Source organism: Antennarius striatus, chromosome 19 (assembly GCF_040054535.1).
Source record: "Antennarius striatus isolate MH-2024 chromosome 19, ASM4005453v1, whole genome shotgun sequence".
NCBI classification, from domain to species: domain Eukaryota; kingdom Metazoa; phylum Chordata; class Actinopteri; order Lophiiformes; family Antennariidae; genus Antennarius; species Antennarius striatus.
In genome coordinates, this window is record NC_090794.1 from 1396947 (window position 1) to 1419022 (window position 22076).

At 47.4% G+C, this 22076-nt stretch overlaps 1 protein-coding gene across 2 annotated transcripts in view; it reads right to left on the reverse strand.

Moving 5' to 3' along the window:
- Positions 1-22076, reverse strand: part of LOC137613332 (pleckstrin homology domain-containing family G member 1) — a 32831-nt gene that overhangs the window by 9626 nt on the left and 1129 nt on the right. The window contains exons 1-6 of one of the 2 annotated variants that reach the window (XM_068342465.1): positions 17808-18098; positions 9736-10295; positions 6317-6417; positions 5577-5646; positions 2068-2114; positions 380-530 (exon numbers count right to left, since the gene is read on the reverse strand). In XM_068342465.1, the coding sequence (XP_068198566.1) occupies positions 380-530; positions 2068-2114; positions 5577-5646; positions 6317-6417; positions 9736-10295; positions 17808-17817 (939 nt within the window). In that variant the 5' untranslated portion in view covers positions 17818-18098. Of the gene's footprint in view, positions 1-379; positions 531-2067; positions 2115-5576; positions 5647-6316; positions 6418-9735; positions 10296-17807; positions 18099-22076 lie in introns of those variants that run through there. The other variant, XM_068342466.1, reaches the window with a different exon arrangement.

The window sequence follows — 22076 nt, forward strand, 5'->3', positions numbered from 1 at the left end:
TCAGAAACATCAGAGTCTTGTATTTGCGGGTTGCTAACCTGCTAGCTTGTATACTAGGAGCATGCTAGTGCCCTAAAGCAGGTGTTTTGTGTCTGTTTTTTGCTGCTTGGCCTTGTGATTGTCTAGTTTAAACTAGTTTCCAACAGAAAATAAAAATACATTTCCATTGTTCTTTGGAGGCGGAGCCTATGCAGCCATCTGCGTTTCCTTTAGCGAGGAAAGAAAGCGTAGAGGCGACTGCAGCCCATTGAGCATACGTTTGTTTTGGTACGCACAAAAACATTAGCGCCATGTGTTTCTAAATGGGCGTGCCCGTGCTAGCATGGATGCAGCTGATGAATAATGGTTAGTCTGTTGGCCGGGCGGCGTCCTGACGTACGTGCAGCAGGAGGTGGTACTTCAGGATCCTCTGCACCGGCTTGAGCAGGTAGGAGCCCAGGGGCAGGGAGTGCCTCAGAGATTCCTGGCGCTCCCGGAAAAACTTGGCCAACGCCTTGTTCCTCATGCACTCGGTTAGCACAGCCACCGACCTGTGGAGACAGAGCGCAGCCAATGAGAGATCAGGGAGGGGTGGTAATTGGACAGAGATGACAATTCCTGTTCACATCACCCATAAGGAGATTTTTCTAATGTAATTGTAGAGGGGGGATAAAATCCACGTAATCCTCACCCCCGTGCAGAAATCGACGCGCGACTTTAGCACTAGCAGGAGACCCGTAGCCTCAGGATGAACTTTTCGCTCTCAATTAGAAGCAGCTGATGATGGATGATGGGGAAAATCACCTTCATAAGGTTGTGAAGCAAGAGTTCATCTCCTGAAGATAGTTTCATCACGAAGAAGACATGTACGCTGATGACACTGTGCTATCAATGATTTGACATTTAACTGAGTTAGGCTAGCAAAAGGTTCTGGTTAGCTCGTTTTTCTGCGTGGGTTTTTAAAAATGGAGGTGGACTGTGCAGCAGTGGCTTATGGGTTCAGCCAATCAGAGCCATTGTACCTTTAGTCGAGAAAGTACTTGCGCTGAAGGAGGGGGTAGAAATAGGTTCCAGGAAATACGACTGTTCCTGGTTCTGAAGGCGTGGATGCAATAAGATGAGGAGTGTGTGTGTGTGTGTGGACACGGTAAAGAGACGACAAAGAGAATTGTGGGTCGTCTTCCTCCGTGCGAGACTGTGAGCAAATCCATGCACAAGCATGAATTCCAGCGAAGCTCCGCACAGTCCTTGCTTTGTTCTGGAGGAAACCCGACCTCGGAGCCCCGGCAGGACCGCCATGCATCCACAACCTCTGTGTGTGTGTGTGTGTGTGTGTCGGTCGTGTGTATGTGTGTGTGACCTCGCTCGGGATGGGGGGGTCATCAGCTGTGTCTCAAACAGCTGACAATAGTTCATTCAAACGTACAATTAATCCTTCAACTGGGGTGGAAAGTAACGCCTCCTGCTGGGCTGATGTGGTTAGCATCATCATAGCATTTTTATTCACTAGCTGGAAGTATCGCCCTAGTATTGTTTATTCAAAGTCCATGGGAATTTCATTGCGACGCTCCTTTAAACCAAACTTTCGGTACTGGTTCTTCCTATGTGAAACAAAAATGGTTACCGCTAGGTGCGGCACATCTTCGCGGGAAGAACGGCCTCACGTTTCGGCCCATTTAAACATGCACAATACGAGTTCTGGTGCAAAACAAACTGTACATGGGTGTCCCACGGGACCACACTCGCTCAAAGCTAAATAAAGCATTAGCAGGCTACGCTTAGATGAGGTGGCAGCTATAATACCCCGTCTGTCAGCGCGAGCCGTACCTCTGTCAAGAAGCAGCAAATAGAAGAATGGAAGGAAAAGAAAACGGAGGGAGGGAGGGAGACGGGAAAGACCCCGAGGCGCAACTGAAGGTAGACACTTTGACTCCTGCCAAGGAGGCTTCTATGGAGCGCGTCGGCGAGTCAGCGAAGGAAAAGAGGCCAAGGACAATGGAGTCATGCGAGACGCTGGGAAGACGCCAGTGGAGGCGAGATCAAGATTGTTTGACAAAGGAGAAGAAGAAGAACACGGGTGAGTCTTACCTGGGGTAGTTGGTGCAGTATTGAGTGTAAATGTGGAATTCTTCACTCTGGAAAACACAACAGGAAGTGGAATTAGATGCTAACAGGAAGCAGGTGTAGCAGAAGAGATCACCTGTTGATGCTGAGAAGGTTTGGTCATCAAGGTGATGTGATAACCAAACGCCCTCGGATGATGAGCTAACATCAAGCTAACATGTTCGTTAGCTCAATGTTAGCCACTGTTAGCTACCAGTTTGGTAGCACAAAAAGCTACCAAACTGGTGTCTAGAGAACTTCATGGAGAGATTAGCATGCTGCTGTGCTGACGTTAGCTTAGCTGCTACGTGGCACATTTAGATGATACATTACACATTTCATTTGCATTGAATTATCACAACAACAACATTTGGTTAGCCGTTGCATTGGATTCTGGGAGATATAGAGCCGTTAGCTGAATCTTTTAAACTGTGGGGCCCTTGAAACTGTTCCTGCCTCTTCATTACTGACTGTATCTGTGGGGGGGAGGGGGGGTGTTCCGGGGGGGTTTGATGACCGTCTAGTTATTCCATGTTTACATCTCGGCACACTCTGAGCCCACAGACAAGGCATCCTCTCTCTGCTAATTGAAAGTCAGCCTGTAACTAATCATTACCCCCCCCGCCCCCGGTCCCAGTCTTGAAGTCTCTGCTGCTGCACAGAACCCTGGGAGTTGGGATTAAATACCCCTCATTCTTCATTCCCTGCCCCTATAATAGAGACTCTTCTCACCTTGCATGGCTCTCTGAACATCAGACGCATCAGAGACTGCATGACTTGTCAAAGCGAGAACCAAACGCTGTTAGCTAACATTTACGATCGCACCTTTAAGCGCATTCCTTCAATTTCCTCCTCTTTCATAATCACGCGTTCCTCCTCTGGGAACAAAGAGATGTGAAATTTATTTGCATCCGGCAATCACTTCCTGTTATCAGGAAGCAACTGCTCAGGCACGATTGGGAATTTGACAGCAAACATACTTCCAGAGGAAACACAACTCCTGCGTAATTCCTAATCATTCCCTTATTCTTAATTAAATAAAAGACTGTTATTATCACCATTTCTGATTATCTCATTATCTCTAACTTATCCTGATAGAATTTAACCTTAGCAAACAAAAACACGATTTTTATACCAGGATCGGCCACGAGTCCAGAACTTTCTTTTTAGATGCTTGTTTTTAAATTACAGGAAGTTCCAGCGATCCGTGGTACCATAACGGTTCTGTCATTATGTTATTTAAGGATGAGATTCCAATGAAAATAAATGATTCCCCTTCTTGCTTTTAAAAACCTCAACGCTAGAAGAAAGCCAAAAATTTTCCTTGTTGCAGGAAAAGAACTCTATCGTCCTGGTTGGGAACTTCGCAGACAGGGAACACATTTCCCAATGTGTGAACTTCCAGTCCGACTTTCTGCAAATGTCTTTTCTCTTCAAGCCACAACGAATGATTCAACCAACCGACACAAACACAAGCAGCGCATCCAACCAAAATATACACACTCAAGACACATGAAAGCCAACTGGTCGGACCCTCCTGGGTCGCGAGCCCGAGGCGCCCTGTGGGAACCGTCCTAAATTGAAGAGCAGGGTTCTCCTCCTCGTCTCCGACAGTCTGCCTCGACCTAAACGCAACCAGATGTGCCACCGCCGTCTCCTGACGACACACACGTACAGACACACTCCTAATATCCTGAACGCCCGACCGCAGGACACGTAAACTACTTTCTGAAGAACGGATTTGTGCAGAGTGTGCAGTTCCGCGTCTGACCGTGGACCCTTGAACCCAACGGTAGGACGACAGAACCCACATAAATTACACAGAAGGGAGTTGTGGTGACTAATAACGGCCAACCGAGAGCAGAAGGAGCCGTAAAGAAGGGGTTCGCGTTTGACTTATGGAGGCGGCGACTCATCAAGTGAGCGCCAAGCGCAGATTCTGGATGTTCTAGGGCTTGAGTCTGCAGGAACGAACGACGAAGGGCGTTAAAGGCTGACTCAACATCGTCACAGGACGACAGCCGAGAGGGAGGAAGGGTTTCACAGCAAGGTCTTCCTCAAACACCCTCCTTCCCCCCCAGCTGTGGGGGGACAAACGATTTCACAGCAGAGAGAAGCTTCGGGTTTGCGGTTCTTCCGGTTCATGGCAACTGTGACTAACGTCAACAACACAAAAGGACTGGAGTTACGATTCTGGTTAGGACCCTGTTACCAGAACCCGCCTGTGGGATGTCAATGATGAAGCCACACACACATACACACACACACACACACACACACACACACACACACACACACACACACACACACACACACACACACACACACACACACACACACACACACACACACACACACACACACACACACACACACACACACACACATCATAAAGGAGGCCTGATGGTGACATCATGTCTCCAGTTGGAGGTCTGGCTCCAAATCAACTTGAACGTCTCACTGAAAAATCTACGGAAGCCTGAATTTGCCAGAAATAGTTTTTAAAGTTTATCTTAATGACTATTAGTAGTCTAAAGTTTCACTGTCGCCATGACAACCTCATTAAATATTGACGGTAATAGCTCACTTGTACCTCATTTACGTACAAAAATGAACGCGTCAGAATTATGATACGTCAAATTGTAGAGTCATCACCCCTAACCGTTTTTGGTGGTATTGCACCTCTTTATCTCCAAAAAAACTCTCCAAAAATATACAAAATGAGCACCAAATATCAACTTAAAGACTTGAAAAAGTGAATTTAAAAAAAAGAAGAAATTATAAACACAACTTGGCATTTTTACACATTTTAGTCAAGGTTCTATAACGGTTGCCGTATTTAGGGGCCCTGGGAGTCGATGGTCAGCGGTGTTGGGTTGGGAGGAAGTGCTGGAATGCAGCTTATTGCCCTGGAACATTATCATGCAATCTATTTTTTGTGAGGAATAAAAGCTGGCAGAGCGGCCCAATGATAGCTGGATCCAGACGGAGGCCTGCCATTATCCCCCTCCCGTAAAACGCTGATTATACATTTGGACGGTCCTTAAAATTCCTCTGGAGTCATCCCTCCCGCTGCAGCAAAAACATTCCGAGCACCAACACGACAACACGCCCGGCCTGAATAAACGCCACAAACTTCAGGCGAAGTCTTCACCTGATGGTCGTGACCTTTTGCCTCACGATAAAACAACTGTTTCTCATCTTCTGAGCTGCGGTTTGATTTCGTGTTTGGGTTTGAGTTGGAACCAGCTGTTTGGACGAGTTTCAACAAGAAGAAGAGGAGGAGGAGGAGGGTTTGCTGCCAGTGAGGAGCTCAAAACCCCGCCTCCATGACAGGAAACAGTCAGACACCAGCTGACGGCTAATTATTATCGCGCTGTGTGACTAGGTTTTTATGCTGTTAAAGCAAAATGTGCAGGAAACAAGATGTCGTCTGCATAGAGACTCATTCTGTAATGTGCTTTAATGTCGCATAGTTTTGTTTTGTTTTTTACCTTGGACACGAAGCACTCGGCGATGGCCACGGGGTCGGCGTTGCACTTCTCCAGATCGTGAAGAAGGTTTCTGAAACAAACAAAAGAAATCAGCTGGTGATGGGAGAATGAGAGGAAAACATGGAGGCAAACTGCTCTTCCATTGTTCCCAGCAATCCGGAGCCGGAGTCGCCCTGGAAACAGAAAACAGCTCCACTCGGCTACGAGACTTCCACGTATTCAAACGGTCATCTTCCGGCATCGTCGTTTGTTTGAAGCATGAGGTCATAGCAACGGCGTAGCAATGATGGTGTGTCTACAGCCATGCTACCTACTCTACGCAGACTTATCAAACAAACCTGACACCCGACTCAGAATTCAGCGAGTGATTTCACGCACTTTTTGTGACTTCAGGGATGTTTTCACCTATTTTTTTTAATGATGTTCCGACTTTTAACGATGTGACATTTTGAACATTTTTCCCTAAAAGCTGGTTCATACCGTTCTAATAAATGAAGGCCTGACCTGGTGTGTTTGTTTTCTCCTAAGGAGGCTGTTTTCAACGGGAGGTGTCCGTTTGTTGTCGTGCCAGGAGGATAACACAAGACAGGATTCCAGTAAATTTGGGAAGGAGGACCTTTTTCGTGACGGAATTTTCCTCAATTTTCGTTATTTGTGCAAAAACGATTTGTTGTGTGTGTGTGTGTGTGTGTGTGTGTGTGTGTGTGTGTGTGTGTGTGTGTGTGTGTGTGTGTGTGTACCTGTTAAAGTGGTAGATGTCCTGGATGTTGCCAAACAGAGATCCTTTATCCTCAGAGCTCAAGGCCAGTCGGGACTGGTTGGAGATGGACTCCAGGTAATCCTGCAGACGGAAAAACGGAATGTCTGAATGTTCATAAAAAACAAGCACTAAATCCTCGGGATTCGGCACAAAGACAGACAAAATACGTTATTTAAGTTTATTGCATGTTCAAACTCAAGCAAAGAAATCAAATAAATAACAGGAAACACAAAATAAATCTTTACAGAAGAGACTGTAACGCTTGTTGTGACTGGAACCGGGCGTAACAGTTGCGTTAAAAGCTGGAGGAGGAAACAAGACGGGTCGTCAGGCTTCGTCCCCGTGACAAATGACGGTTCTGACGTGTTGGAACACGGAAGAGTCTGCTCTGGAGGATCTCGGCCTCTTATCGGCGACTCCATCGCTGTCGTCAGCAAAGCCCATTGCTTTGAGAAGCTGCCCCGCAGGCGGAAAGTGAAAGGTGGATGGAAAAACATGGAGGCTGTTTGTTTTTGCTTTTTCTAGAGGAAATTATCCTGGCTCTTTATCCCAAAGAACCACGGAGAGCCGTTAAACTAAACTACAATTACTCTCGACTGCTGCAGGCTGTCGGTCATTTAACAAGAACATCTGCTCCTTCCAGCCAAGAGTCCTCAAGAAATTGTTCCTTCAGACGTGAACACTCAGTAAATGATGACTCCGTTAAGTTCGTTAAACGGTCCTCTAGCTTCACAGCATTTTAAAGTACAAGCCTAAAATAACTCCAAAGAGCTCAAACTGTCTCTAAAAGCACAGATGCTAAATTGATTGGGAATAGACGTAGATTAAACCTTCTTTTGGAGCCAAAACCAATCAATTTACTCACTAGAGGCCAATTCATGCCCTACGTAAAAGCGAATACTGGCATGTAGTGCGGCCCCCGCAATCAAAAAAATACAATACTGCCAGAAAACCTGTTGCACGGGATAAAAAAGAACCGATGGTATATGTTACGTTTAACAGAGAATCAAGCTCTAAAACAGTGTAAACATTTGTAGTCGTCTTCGCTTTGGCAGAACGCCGCAGCGCCGTCTTCCCTCAATGCTTCGGAGAGTCTTTGAGAACAAGAGATCATCCTGGGCAGATAATGACTGAACTGTTCTTTAAGCTCTGATCAACCCACAGCGACACAGGAAGAGAACTTGAAACGCCCGCACACTAACTGAGTGCAGCTGTATTTGATCTGGATACCAGGAGCCGGTCTGGATGGGGGTACAGGGGGCGGAAGCATACCGGTGGCACGCTCAATCCAGACCGCAACCGGCAACTGGGCGGACGTTACAACACCGGGAAGAGTACCCGCCTGGCTTGAATGTGTTTTTAAAGAGACTCAAGATGATGATAGGCTTTGTCTGTTGGGGGGCAGAAGGGGGGTCTGTTCCTGATAATGTTTTATCTATTAAGCCTTTAGCAACACTCTTATTCTAATACCCGAGTCTGTTATTAAATCGTTCTTGTTTTGGGAAGTGCGCCTAAAGGCCAACCTGACTTCCTTTAAACCAGGACGGATGTTTAGAGTCAAGAGGGTAGGCGGTTGCATCGGGGTCACATGAAGGGGTCATGTTTGAATTTCACTGACTCGCGGAGGTGATATGCAATGCGATGCCGTATTAACCGTGGGGTCACGGATCTGACCCGGCCTGAGCCGCTCACTCATCACGGCCGGCTAAAGCCTGAACAATGGCCCGCCTCAGGTCCGCGCACAAGATGTGACATGAACCCACCCGATATTTACCCTTGTTAACCATTAAGTACACACATGTTTCACACATCTCCAGCTCCGGTCAAGTAGGACGTTTTAAAACCACAAAGTTTCCTGGAAACTTTCTGTCCTGTATCTTATGTGATGCTTTCTTAAGTTATGGAACATTTAGCCCTCAGGGCCACCGTAGACAAGTAGTCCCCCAACACCCCCGCAATATTTACACATGTACAGTAAGTAACCTACATTCAGCTAACACTCAGCAGACACCATGTGTGGACCACAACGCCGCCGCTGACAGATGAGACACAGGTGAGTCCAGAGGAGTCTGGGTAAATATTTGCTCTAAGGCCGTCACACCCTTGCAGGAAGCAGCGTGGGGTGAAGGGATTAGAGAAACGGGGGTTGCGAGACAGGCTCGGATAAGACGGCGCTGATAATAAATGGGTCGATGCCGTCCAGCAGCTGCCCTCGGTAGGAGTAAACCGTCCCGTTAAAAGCTCTGCTCATACAGATGTAATCAGTGCAATCCATCCACCGTGCATGAGCATCATTAAAGGGGTGACGAAAGACCTTGCACCTTCTATCCAAGCACTGGTGATGGATTGTCCTGTGGTGTACATGAGGTGGGTGGTCCACCTCTGGTTTGCACAGTGAATGGAGATGAGATGTAGAAGGTAGTTAAGGTCTGTTCACTGTTTTCCTAACTCACTTTGGCCATTGTTATCTCGACGCTAAATCCCTCCAGCTACCTTCCTCTTCACCCCCCGTTTTCCTCACCTCCTCATCCCGGACGGCAGAGCAAGAGAGGTTGGGTCATCAATCAGGAGTGACAGGTCAAAAATGCCCACCCAAAACCTCACTGCTCACGCCGCGACTTGGGAAAATGACTTTCCTGATGCAGCTACTTCTTGAATTCACCTTTTTACCCAGACCCAATGGACACGCCCAAAAGGATTCCGGGTGACTTAGAGTTTAGACGGACTATAAAGGACGAAAAGCTGCTCATGCAAAAGAGTTTAATGCAAGAATTCCATCGAAAACATTTGATCATCTTTAACCTTTTGAAAATCAAGCAGCAAAATACAAAACATCCGAGTACAAAACGCTCAAACCGCAACACCCGATCCTTTATAAAGCAGCAAAAGCATGCACTGGAGGCAGTGTGTGTGTTTGCAGTTCAAAGCCAGCCTCAGAAAACCAGTGCATTTATCTGAGTGTGTGCACAGAGCATTGTGTCTGCTTTAAATTGCCTAAAGTTTTGAATGTGTGTGCACGCAGCACAAAGGCACCGGTGTCGTGTATCACGGTCAAACCCCGCCCGCGAGCGCAGGTGACCTTTGTATTGGTTCCCCGGCAGTGTTTGTCACGTGTGTGAGGAGACACACAAAGACCTTAAAGGATGTGTGTTATCTGGTGGGTTAAAGACCCATCCTCCTCCTGGAGAGGCCGAGGTCACGCCGGTGCAGAGCCTGGAAAGTTTAAACGACATGCTGCCTCTTAAACCAAAGGTTCCCCAACATCAGTTCCAGATCCAGATCCAGACTCTCTGGTTCCAGTTCTAAGGGAGTCTATAATCCACAAATTGCGCATTTGTTCAAGGATTCTCTACTTTGATCACTTTGAAGTACTCAAATGTGTCTGATGGGGTTTCTTACCTCCACAATGCTGCGCAGGTCTTGGACGTAGGTTCTCTCTGTGTCCAGGATCTCCTGCACCACCCGGTCCACGTAAGTCCTGGGTCCCTGCACCTGACCCGAGAGTTCTCCTGCATCTGGGCTCAGCTCAGGCTTTGAATGTTGGGTCACAGTCTGCCCGCTATGTCCCCTCCCTCCTTCCATCCCATCATCATTCCTGTCATCTTCCTCAGGACATCCCAGCTGCCGAGCGGGGACCAGTTCCAACCGGATCGCCCCAGAGTCTCGGTCTGACGCCACTTGGCTGCAGTGAGGTGCGGCGACAAGGGTGGAACGGCTGCCCAGCGAGCAGTGACTGTCCCGGGAGGAGGCGGAGGAAGACGTGGAGGTGTAGCTGATGGGCCTCTCGGTGCTGTCGGGTGAGGAGTCCATGCTGAGGGCGGAGCAGTAGCGCAAGGACGTGTGGCGAAAGGCCGGGTTGCGGAGGCAGCGGGCCGGAATGTCGACGGAGCTCAGGGCCGAGCCGGAGTCCGGGACTTCAGGAAGAGGAGGCAACACATCAGGCAGGTAGTTATAATCGTCTAGAGGAGAAAACGAGAGGAAGCAGGTTCAAATTTATCTGAAGTGTTAAAAATCTGAGTCTGTTGTTTTAGTTCACCTTGATTTGGAACGCCCCAAAGAAACGCAAACATTTGGTTTGTCATTGTCACAATAATGCTTTAGCCAACAATAAAGCATCTTATGTATAATTTAGACAATTTTATTATTCTGTTCTTTTTACTCCAATATCCAGTTATTTTCTTTGCATTTTTATTTTCAAATCACCTTTTATTCTCAATTTACGCTCAAAATCACACTTGTCCCTTTCAGATGTTGCTTATTTCGACCACTTACTGTTCTGTACTGTTTGAAAAATACTCCATTCATAATTATTATTATTACTGCCTTGCAAGCGTGGAGTTAAGTGGTGATTGCCTGGAGTTCTTCCCTAAATTGCACAATCCAGACTCGGAGCTGCACAAATGCTCGTATTCCATCTTCAAACTGGACCGTATCTCCGTCAACCTGCAGCAACACGCCCACCCTCACCCACCCAGCGCTGCCGGGCGACTGCTGGTTGAGAATACTCCACAAACAAACACTCTACCTATTACATTTTTTAAATACATGTTTGTCACACCAGTCGTGATGGCTGGGTATAATTACTAAAAACAAATAAGCCCACGGTCTAGACTATCTCCAACTCTGGAACATGCCATCGTTGAAACCCCGGTGTTGCTAAACAAATGGTTGGACTTGTTATGCGTGTTGTTGATCTTAGCGACAATGATGTCGCCACTTGTTTTGGTTTCTTTTTCGCATTTTGCAAGAAACTATAAAAGTTTTTAGTTTCCTGAAGACCAGAAGAATGGATCTCTTGTTCCCCTCGTTGTTTTCCAGCGAGTTTTAAGATAATCTTGCACAAGAAGACTAGACAGAAGGTGCAGAAGGGCCCTTGAAACAGATTAGTCAGACCACTTAATGTCGAAGTGATTTAATGGCGCTCAAAAGTCCCATGCAGAGCCAGTAAAATTCAAATTAAACGTGTCTGTTAAAACTGCATCGAACCTGTATCCCCCTCTTTCAGACTAAGCCCTGAAAAGAGTCTCTATACAACGTTCACCTTCTTAAAATCTCTTGTTTAGCATCTTAATTCCTCACATTCCTGTTGACCGCAGTCCAACTGACCACCCGCCATACGAGGACCGCTAGACCTCCAGGACTCTTCTAACCAAGGAAGCGTTTCAGACGAGGCGACAAGACATTTGTGTGAGCGCTAAACGTGTAAGCAGGACAGAGTTTAACGACGAGATGTAATGCTGAGAACGCCCCGCACCGAGGCAATGAATGGAATCCCTATTTCAGGAGGCGGTGTTGTGTGTTTGTGTGCGTCCAACTACAAGAGTCTATTTGGCATCGAGCCGCTGCCAAAATGCCTCACAACCGTCTTTGTGGAGAGATCCGTTGGGATACGGTTACCGACTTCCAAGAACCTGGATTCTGGCCGGCTGAGGCGAAACCACACACGCGGAGTTTCGACCCCTCCAAGTTTCCCTTAAAGTTTTACAAGATTTCGCTTCACGGAAAGATGGGAAGAAGAAGGAGAGAAGAAAAGAGTGAGAGAAGGAACACGATAGAGTCTCAAACCAGCTCAGTGGGAGTTTGACACCATTGTCACGAAACGTCTTGATGCTCTGGTGTTGGGATCCAAATGCCCTTCAGGAACAGCGCCGTTGTCGTTTCATTGAGGTGAAAAATAAACTCCCCTCACTTCAAACAGCATCAGATCACAGACTCGCATTCAAAAATATGAAAGGTGAAGCTGAGAAACAAGCTCAAAGCATCCTGGTGCAAACCCCCTCTCACCTTTCAAACAGGTACCTCTAGGGTCTTTTTTTATACGTCTGGTGACTTTAGCTTTAGCTTTAGCCAAGTTTGTCAGACTGGAGAACTCACAGGCCTGGTTCTGGAACCCACCACTGCACTGACAACATGTCAAGAAACCAGTAAAGTGTTGATTTATTGGCTGCTTAGCCAGTATTTTAAGTGGGTCGGTTCAAAAATATGTAATGAAATGACTAAATCACCAATGAACATATTCTTGTTTATTTAATGTGTAGAAAAGCAGCAGCGGTTGCACAGGTGCACTGGCACCTTGCTAAGCTAAGCTAGGGTCATCAGACACCCCCTGACTGAATGAAAACAAAAACTTATGTTCATTTTGTGGCAGAAATTTGGCTAATTTGCAGCTCAATGCTAAACTTTTCTCGCTAGCTATGATAAAGACTGAAAAGAAACGCAAAAGTCACGAGAACACACAAGCTACTTCTTTACTCCACCAATGAGAACGAGATCCGGTCTCACTGATGTCGTATCCATCCGCCAACATGTAAAGAACGAGATCCGGTCTCACTGATGTCATATCCATCCGCCAACACGTGGGTTATTTTTATGCACAGAAGGAGCGTAAATGTAAAACCGAGTCTTCATCAGTTGTTTAGAAGAAACCTGCTAAAATTTTTGATGTCAACCTCCATCATCATCATCATCATCCGTCCTGTTTCTCTGAAACATCATGACGTTGCTTTTCTCAACAGAATAAAAGTCCTTTCTTCAGAATTCCTTGTGTGAAGCTGCGATTTTTCTGCGGCGCCGTGCCAAGAAAAACACAAAAGGGTTGGAGCGTCCAAAAACACAAGTGGAATGATAAGAGCATTTCCCTCAGAGGGGTTTGGATCCCATCCATCCTGCATGTGTCAGCAGACAAACTGTTAAAAGCCCGACACGGGGAGGAATCCGCACTGAAGCAACACATTCAATTTAACTTCTGGCTTTCTGATTAGCGTCATATTAGCAGGTATTCAACCCTTTGGCAAATCTATGATATTTACCTCCTTATCACGGGAGGTGGTGTGCTCAGATCTCTGCAAGTTCCACACAAAACGCATTACTTTTATCATTCCAAAGATAACGCTAACCTGAGCTAACAGCTTAATGGTCCCCACGCCGGCTTTCAGCCACATGTGTGATCGCTGAGCGTTGGCGGTGAAACCCAAACATCTCCCCAGAGGAGATTGCTCCATCCTGTATTTGCCCAACCCTGCTTCCCACCTTCCAGCTTCATGTTTGGGGGGGCACACCCCTGGCCGTTTCCTGGGTGAACTGGCTCCATGCACACACACATGCACATACAAAGAGAGCAAAGATGGCCAGGGTTTAGTTACCTCCCCTCTAGATTATGTTCAACCCGATCCTTGTAAGTGATGTCTAATTATGGTCCAAAGCTTGCAGGTTGGGACTGTTTCTCCTCGGTGTATGAGGATTAGCTCGCCAGGGTTGCTTTTCCTGCCAAAGGAGCGAGCGCCGGAACAACCTGGCTTTCATTTAGCTCTGAAAACACAAAGGGTAGGGGCGCAGCATCGTTCAGCTGACTTTAATATGTCGGTCTTGAGGCCTGTCCGGACAGCAAACAGCCAGAACCAGGAGGAACCAGTCGGAACAGACTGTGTACACAGAGGGTTCTCACAGCTTGACTTAAAATCTCAAGAAACTCATCGACATTGAAATGCGTTTCCATGGTTACTGTTGTGAGAATCGGCTGTATTTGTTTGTACATTTTGGAAAATTTGCCTCCGTCTTCTTCGGTTGTTGAAGATAGTGTCGCGAAAAATGTCGCAGCGAGACAATTTTTTGAGAAGATTCACTTACTTTCGTGCAGTTATGAAACAAATTGTGTTTATTGTTTCTCTTTTGATCACTGGAATAAGTTTTAGAGGGAAAAACAAAAGTAAAAATATTGAAAATTTAATTTGTGGATAATTTTGCGATGGTGAAGCCTAAACTCTAATAAAGATGCACATGTCAGCAGAATGCCATCTCTATTCGTGTTCATTCACTCGTGCACATGTATGACAAACTAATGGAGATGCAACAAGCCACTCTACCTGTCCGGTCAGGTTTAATGACTCATGCTGCACTTAACCCGTCCACTTGAGGCCAACACTTTATGACCACCTGAAGGGCACTTTATCCTGGAGTGGTCGGCAAACAGCCGCCGCCGTCATTTACGACCCTGAAGCCGTTCCGTAACGGGCCAATCAACGTCCGCTGGGGAAATTTAAAGTATTACGTCAAAAACCATCCTTATGTTTATCATCAGCTCTTCAGGATCTGTAATCACCGGTTTTAAAACTAATGCAATAAACTGGAAATGAAGAGTTGCTGCATCAAAGCAACGTCCAGGGAGGATCGACGAGCTGTAAAACGCAGCTAAAGAGAATCAAAAAGGGAGTTAGAGACAAAAACAACCCGGAAAATACCTGCTTGCCGTTAGATCTGGTCTTCACAGAGCGAGAACCTGGTCACACCTGAGGGGGAACGGTTCAGGGTCACTTTGGAGACGCCAAAAGTTCACGCCGACCAAGAACAGTGCAGATACTCTCTGGATGAGCCTGGAATGACTGCGTGTGTTCGGGCGTGTGCACCGTCCATGCAGTCATAAATTTAATAACCTTCCATTCAGACTCTTGTGGTTAAAGTACTTATTTATATCTGACATGTGGACTCATGTTTGAGAGCTGGCGCCAAGAAAGACAAACTCAAGCATGGAGGAAGAAGCTGGACTTGAACGCACCACAAAGACAAGAGATGGCGTAGACTCCGTACCAGCAGGGGGCGCTAGCCAAAGGAAACCACAGGACTTCATCCACCGCCGTACGCCAATGTCACTGGACAAGAAACACTAGATTTGTCAACCACATATTTTTAAGGCTGGATTCTTTATTTAATGCAAAAAAGAGAAAGTCTGCGACCTCAAAGCAGCAACACAAGGTTGAGTTGGACGAGAGGTAACATCTGCCCAACAACTTCCTGTTACTCATGTCTTTCATCTGTTTAAGCGATACAGCTTTTAAAGTGATGATGATGGTCAATCAGCTGGTGTGTCTGGAAAACCGTGTCGTGACGAAAGCGACTCTTCGTTATAAGTTTTTCTTTGATGAGGTTTTTCTTTGACGTAATTTCCAATGTGACGTCAATGAGGAAACACGAGGACAACAAGTCGAGTCAGAGCGCGGAATGACTGTCCCCTTTCATTGATCCATCCCTTCTCTGCTTCTTCTTTCATTCCTGTCTTTAGTTTCATCCCTACTTCCCCTTCAAACCCTCTGATTGGTCGTAAAGTGACTTTGCCGTGTCCACACGAGTGCCGCAGGACATTCCTCTGAGCCCGGACCATCCCTCTCCCAGCAAATGCTACGCTAAGTAAAAATACACATCGACCACCGCGGCTCCTGTTTGCATTTGGAGGACATGTGTTCCAAACACGCCCTGCCCACGCTCGAATTACCGAGTCTCAGCGGGGAGCATTTACGACATGTTGGGTGTCTTTATTTTGTAATGTTGGGGCATTTTCAAGGACTTATTGTTGAAGTGGAATGTTTTAAATTTGGATTGTGGTAGCGTTAGCTAAAAAGTTTTTGTTAAACTTCTGAAGACGAAGTGAAGATATCTTGTTTGATGTTTGATGTCTACAACTACTCGTCCAGTACAGTCTCCTGCTTTCATGGGTCACGGGGGTTGCTGGAGTGGATCCAAGCGGACTCACGGGCACAAAATCAATCAAATTGATGTTAATTTTTTTTAAAAATCAGAGGAAAACCAGATGATTTTCAATCCGATTCAACCCGACAGGACTCGACCACACGCTTCTCTCACACATCCTCTAATCAACTCTGTTTGTCCGTGTGGCTTCTTGTTTGTGCAGCAACGCCATGCGGCTTCTTGCAGAAGTTGTTATTTCATGGCGACGACAGGAAACATGGCGGGAAAACGTGGCTGGAGGACAACAGCGAGATATGGTGAGAAATGAGGAGGAGAAGACCCAAAGGAATGAAAGTAGGAAGAAGAGATGAGAATCGAGGCCAAAGGTCGGACACCACCCACTTCCATTGCCTTTCCCATTATTCCGCTCACTCCATCTCAATTTTGAGACTTGTTGAAGGACTTTAACTCGTCACGGCGTTGCCTCCAATAGCACGCCATGTGCTTCGTTACGGCCCGACATCATTCGCCGTGTCCGCTTGAGGTCGGCCCTCTTCGTTCCTGATAGAGACACAGTCTTGATCTCAAGTGACGCTAAAGACCTTAAGGTGTCACTCAGGATTTCACAGGCCGGAACTGAGCCCAACGCCTGCAGGAGAAAAGATGCCAAAAAAGACCAGGACCCGGCTTTTCCAGCCGGCGAACACGCCGGTATGAAAATTACCATCAAGAAAAGGAGACGAAACAAACATTGCGGTACAAAATTGTGCTGCTTAATAGACTTGTGTGTCTTTTTATAACCCTACAAATAAGCAGCTAACACAAACACGAGCACAGCTGGGAGGCTAATTGCCAACAAATGGCTTTTTCTTTTCTCGCGTTGGTTGTAAAACCGCTGAAACAACATTCACGGGCGCGTTCGCACATTTTGAACACACATATTAGCGCCCTGTCCTCTTCAGGTTGTGTTTACGAGCCTCTGTTTGTCGTCAACTCTTTGGACACCGGTTGAGGAATGTGCAGCGAGAGCTAAACCGACCGCACCGGTGTTTACCCTCTGTGGGAAAATATGTCCACCTGCAATCTTACACCTCCCTATTTTCAGAAGCGCACCCTCTCACACCCGCCACCGGGACACCCCTGCAACCCCCCACCCCCCAAGTGTGACACACTAGCCTCATTCCCTGGAGAGCACACTACCATAGGTATGCACACTCACTTTGGACTGTTTTAGGCAGATTACGCCGATGGGACCTGACCCCCCCACCTCATGCCTCCTCCCTCCATAGGCCTGCAGTTCCTCACACGTGAGTGCTCAGGATTGGGAGGCAGATGTCCTCCACCTCCCCAGAGGACCGGCCTCACACGGTGGAGGGGAGGAGGAGGACGGAGGGGTCCATTGTCTCCAGCACCTCTAAACCAAAGAGTTTGCTCTAAACAGTAATTATTCTGCCCCCCCTCCTCTTCTTCTCTGCTTTCCTACACCCCCCATTTGTAGCCACCCAACAACTGCTGCCCTCAAGGCTCTAATTTGGGTCACGGGCAGCTGAATAGCGATAAATGTGCTGCCAATAAAAGATAAAAGAAGAAGAAACGCGCTTTCCACGTCGGCAACTGGCGACAAGAATCTGCAGCACCAGTAGGAATTTAACGTCTGCAAGAAGGAGAACACCCTCCATTCATCTGCAGGGGTGGGAAACCAACCAGTTCATACAACCGGGATGGATGCTGGAAACACACTTCACACCGTACCGTCAGCCGAGGGAAAATTATAACACATGCTGCATAAAACCGCCACCGCCGTCCGAACCATCGGAGAACAGCTGCTGCAGGAAGTTTGTCCAGATGCCACTTTGGAAGAACCACTTTTGATTTCTGGGATGCCTTAGGATGTCTCATTCAAGTGGGGACACCCACCCACTAGGATGGGGTTCACACCTGCACGGGACCGCCGCCTCCTCACCTCAAGGAGGCGGGAAGCATCACGTCAAAAAGGGAACTCTCCTTCTTACCAGTCGGCATCGCGGCGTCGGTTCTCCTTCAGCGGCGATCGGAGCGCCTGAGGCGGATAGACGAGAAAGAGAGGCGCAAGTTGAAGGAGTTCCCTTCAGCAGATCACATATCCACGGTATTCCAAAGAGAATTCCCAGCAAAGGCCAGGAAAATGAATTCCTTTAGACGTCCCAGGGTCTCTTGGTCATGCTGATCCTTCCTCCCAGGAGCCAAACTCCCAGACTTCAGCGTGCCGAGGATCTCCTCCGTCCTCTCCGACTGCATGTGTGCAGTCCCGGAGTGTTCATGTGTGTGTTTGCACGAGTGTGTTTGTGTGTCGGAGTGAATGGCCTCTGCTCCCAACTGCTCCCTCCCTGCTGGGTCTTCCCCTCCCCCTGACTCCTCCCCCTCTCTCTTCCACAGCAAATTACAAGGAGCCGGGAGTTCAACGAGAAGTGCCTCCTCTACTTTTTCCTCTCTTTCATGTTTTCTCCACTCTGTCATTTACGCCTCCTCTTCTCTCGATCCAAAAAAATCTTTCGGAACTTCTCGTTTGGTCCTGTCCCAAAAATGCTCACACGGGCCGGCAGACACCTTTTTTAGCCTGCAACTCTAGAGATCACACACAAACACACACTTCACAATGCAAAGAGAGAGAGACAGGGTGTGAGTGTGTATGTGTGTGTGTTTGGAGGGGGGGTTGACGGCCGATTGGCTCAAACAAAAGCTCCTCGTCTTCTGCGGGACACTGCAACGCTCATTGTGTCCCAGATCAGAGGAAAAGCGGACTGAATGGGCGTCCAAAATGTCAGATGTGGGATTCGAGACTATCTAAGTCTTCAACGTGAAATGACAGCTGGTTATCATCCTCCTAGTTGGGGTTGGGGTTGGGGTTGCGGGGGAGACAACAGTCTCTATTTGTATTTCAGAATTTAATGTGGCCTATTCCAGGCATAGACCAGGCCTCCCAACGAGTTTCATGGAGACTTGTCATAAACTTTGCAAACCAGCCAAACATCCATGGTGGGGGGTCGTTACCTGTCCAGAATTCATGGATTTGGGATAAACTTTAAATATATGAGACTAGAAAATCTAAGGATCTTTTTCATCTGACTCTTGCTTCCGATTGCTTTACAGGTGAATTACGTCATCAATCGATTCCAGTAGACGCAATGTAAGTCAAAAAACATTGTAAGTTGAATTAACACGTCTCCAGGATGAATTGAAGATAAACTGAATTTTAATTATGACTGCATTTTTCAATAATAATTGGTTAAAAATGAATCTATTTAAGATTTTTTTTTTTTAAAAACCTACATGTAACGGAATTTCCCTCGGATCTATCTTACAATCGAGAATAACATAACTTGAAATGATGTAACCGAGGGATACCAATATTCTGGATGTCCTCTTCCAACGATAATCTCTGCTGTTCATTCCGAAGGTTCAGTCTGTTGCCAACGTCTAACTAATGCTAACGTCGGAAGATCCAAAAACTAAAGCAAACAGATAGACGGACATCGATGGACATCGACGGACTTCAACGGTCTGGGATTTCCTGAGTTTCTGCTTTGGGCAAAAGACCCAACCTCAAGGACCCTTTAATCCCAGTCTATGACCCCGCCCCGCCACTGGCCACCAGCGCTTGAAAGCGTCAGTTGATTCCCATATGGTCAACACACGTGATACAAAAGGCCTCCAGCCTCCCGCACTGAGGCTTGGGGTGTTGACCATCACTCGTCCTTCTTTAAGGACGGGGACCAGTCCCAGCAGCATGAGGTCTTGCTTACCCCACCTACTCCACCTCATCAACACAATAATAGAGACCCCCTGGACTCCCCCCCGTCTCTCTCGCACTGACCAGACCCATGGACCACGACCCCTCTCTCTAATGGTCTGAAGGTCCGTTGACCCACGAAGCCCCTGAACCTCCAGTCCTCCTACAGACTCCGCCCATCGCACACACAGTAATGAGCTCCTGCAGCTCAGCAAACACTCGGAGGCGGCTCCTGGACTCCTGCGTTCAGCCAAGCAAGACAGGGTGATGACAGAACCCAACAGCAGCAGAGCAGCTTATCTGATGCCCCCCCATTTCAACCCCCCCAGTTTACCTCGATGGCCAGCAGATCATTCAGGGTGTCGCCCAGGCTAGCCATACCGCTCCTCTTCAAGTATGACAAGCGCTATGACAGCGTTGACAAACGCGGACATAGCCTTTCATGTAGGGTGTCAAAGGGTCAGGATGTTGTTAGCCTAGCAAAGCTAACAGACTGAACTCCATTATAGGTGCTGTTGTTTACATGAAAAGGGTAAAACGTCTAAGCTAATGAAAAGTTAGCATCAGGAAGTAGGATTTAGCACCATTGACAGTCTTGTAATTTACTCCTACGAAACGCAGCCGGTTCCCCACACCGACCTCCTCCGCCCTCGCTCAACTCCACTCCGATGTCATTTCTCCCCCTCATGTCATTCCTCACGTTTCCCCACAGACCTGCCCTCCTTTTTTTGAGGCTGACGACAAGCTAGCGAGACTCAAACATCTCCCTCAGACTCCCTTTCGATGCCCAGAAACCCAAATCGTCTGACCAGTTTGTAGGTGGCTGGGGGCGAGTGTAGGGACGGGAGCGAGCAGAGAACCCGCTCACGAACAATAACTACTCCATTCATCATAATGCTCTGGCAGGGCGAACAAAGACGAAGGGCACGGGTTCACGCACACTCAGCGTTTACTGGTGCAAAGGCTGCGGGCCACTTGAAAATGTTTTAGTGTGCGTCTAATCAGAAATAAAAACCATCTCCAACCACTTACTCATGGGTGGGGGCGCCGCCGGAGGCTTTTTAATCCTTGTTATTGCAGTGGGGTGTGTGTTTGAATCCCGTCCAGACTCTTCCTCAGCTTCTTCATTTTCTCAGCTGTCCACAGTTGGGAGGGAGGAGGTAACCGACGGCAACGTGGAGGAGGACACGGATAGGACAGCCGTGACTAATGGCGACGGTTTGAGGGTGGAGGGGTTGTTCATATACAGTTTCCCCCCTCCCTCCGTGACCCCGTCTGTGTTTGTCATTGGCGAGATGGATCACCTGTAAACTCGTTTCTTTCGCCCCCGTCACTCTCACATCTTTTGAGCGCCGCTGGTCTTTGTTGTCGACGCCTGAGCTCTTCATCAACCCCAAAAAACCAACCCAACAACTTAACACCAAGACATGTCAACGCCTCGTTTGTCAACGGGGCGTGCTGGGCGGAGCTTATTGTTGAAAATCAGGGCTTCTAATCAGTTAATTTAGCATCAAGACGACCGATCCAGTTATGGAACTGATGATGGAGAATCAGACGAATATGGAAAAGTTGCGGCAACTTACGATGCAACAAGGTTTGGGTATGTCAGCACAAACCGAGCGAACACTGTGTCATTCTGAGCAATGCATCATGGGATCAAGGACACCAATAAATGTCTGGAACGTCGAAGAAAGTCCACCGAAGGAGATCAATTAGTACAAAACATTGGCAACCAATAAGCTAATTATAAATCTTTTTCTTTCCAATGCAGAATAATGAAGAATCCATGCTCTCTGCTAACCAATGCTAATGCATTAGCTTTTGTATTATCATTGGTGTTGGGGTTCAACACACCTTGGCGATCCTGTTAGATCATGTATCCAGATTTGTGGACCATAACAACCAATAAGAAGCTTTTCATCTGTAGAAATCTGCAGAATTCCGGCTCGGTTTTCTTTTAGCGTCGCAGATTCCCGACTCCAGAAATCTGACTGCAGATCAGTTCATACAAACATAGGAATTCCTCGAAATTGGCTTGAAGAGCATCCAGGAAGACAAAGCGTCTTGGCCCGTCCAGCAGACGAAACACCAGCAACGCAAAAATAGCTACAGCTGCTACGTCAACAACAACAACAATAACAACAACTCGGTGGACAACCGCAGCTAATGATAGACCAGGGAGGAACCCCGACCGGGAAAGTATTTACGATCGGAGATAATGTCGGAAGCCAAGAATGTCGCTTCACCGAGAGACAAGAAAAGCTTTTTTTTTGTCAAATAAGGACATTTTTTGTGCTTCTGCCTGTGGGTAGATTTGTATATGTGTGCGCCGACTGTGGCGGATACATGGAGGAAGCTGTGTTTGGCTTCAGATTAAAACGCAGGACAAGGGTTCGACTCCAGGAAAGGAGACCAGCAGAGCGGAGACAGCGGGACGTTTCTCCCAATAGGGAAACACATGACACGACCGACAATCACGCGTAAACGCAACACGGGTAAAAGTTTTCTCGTA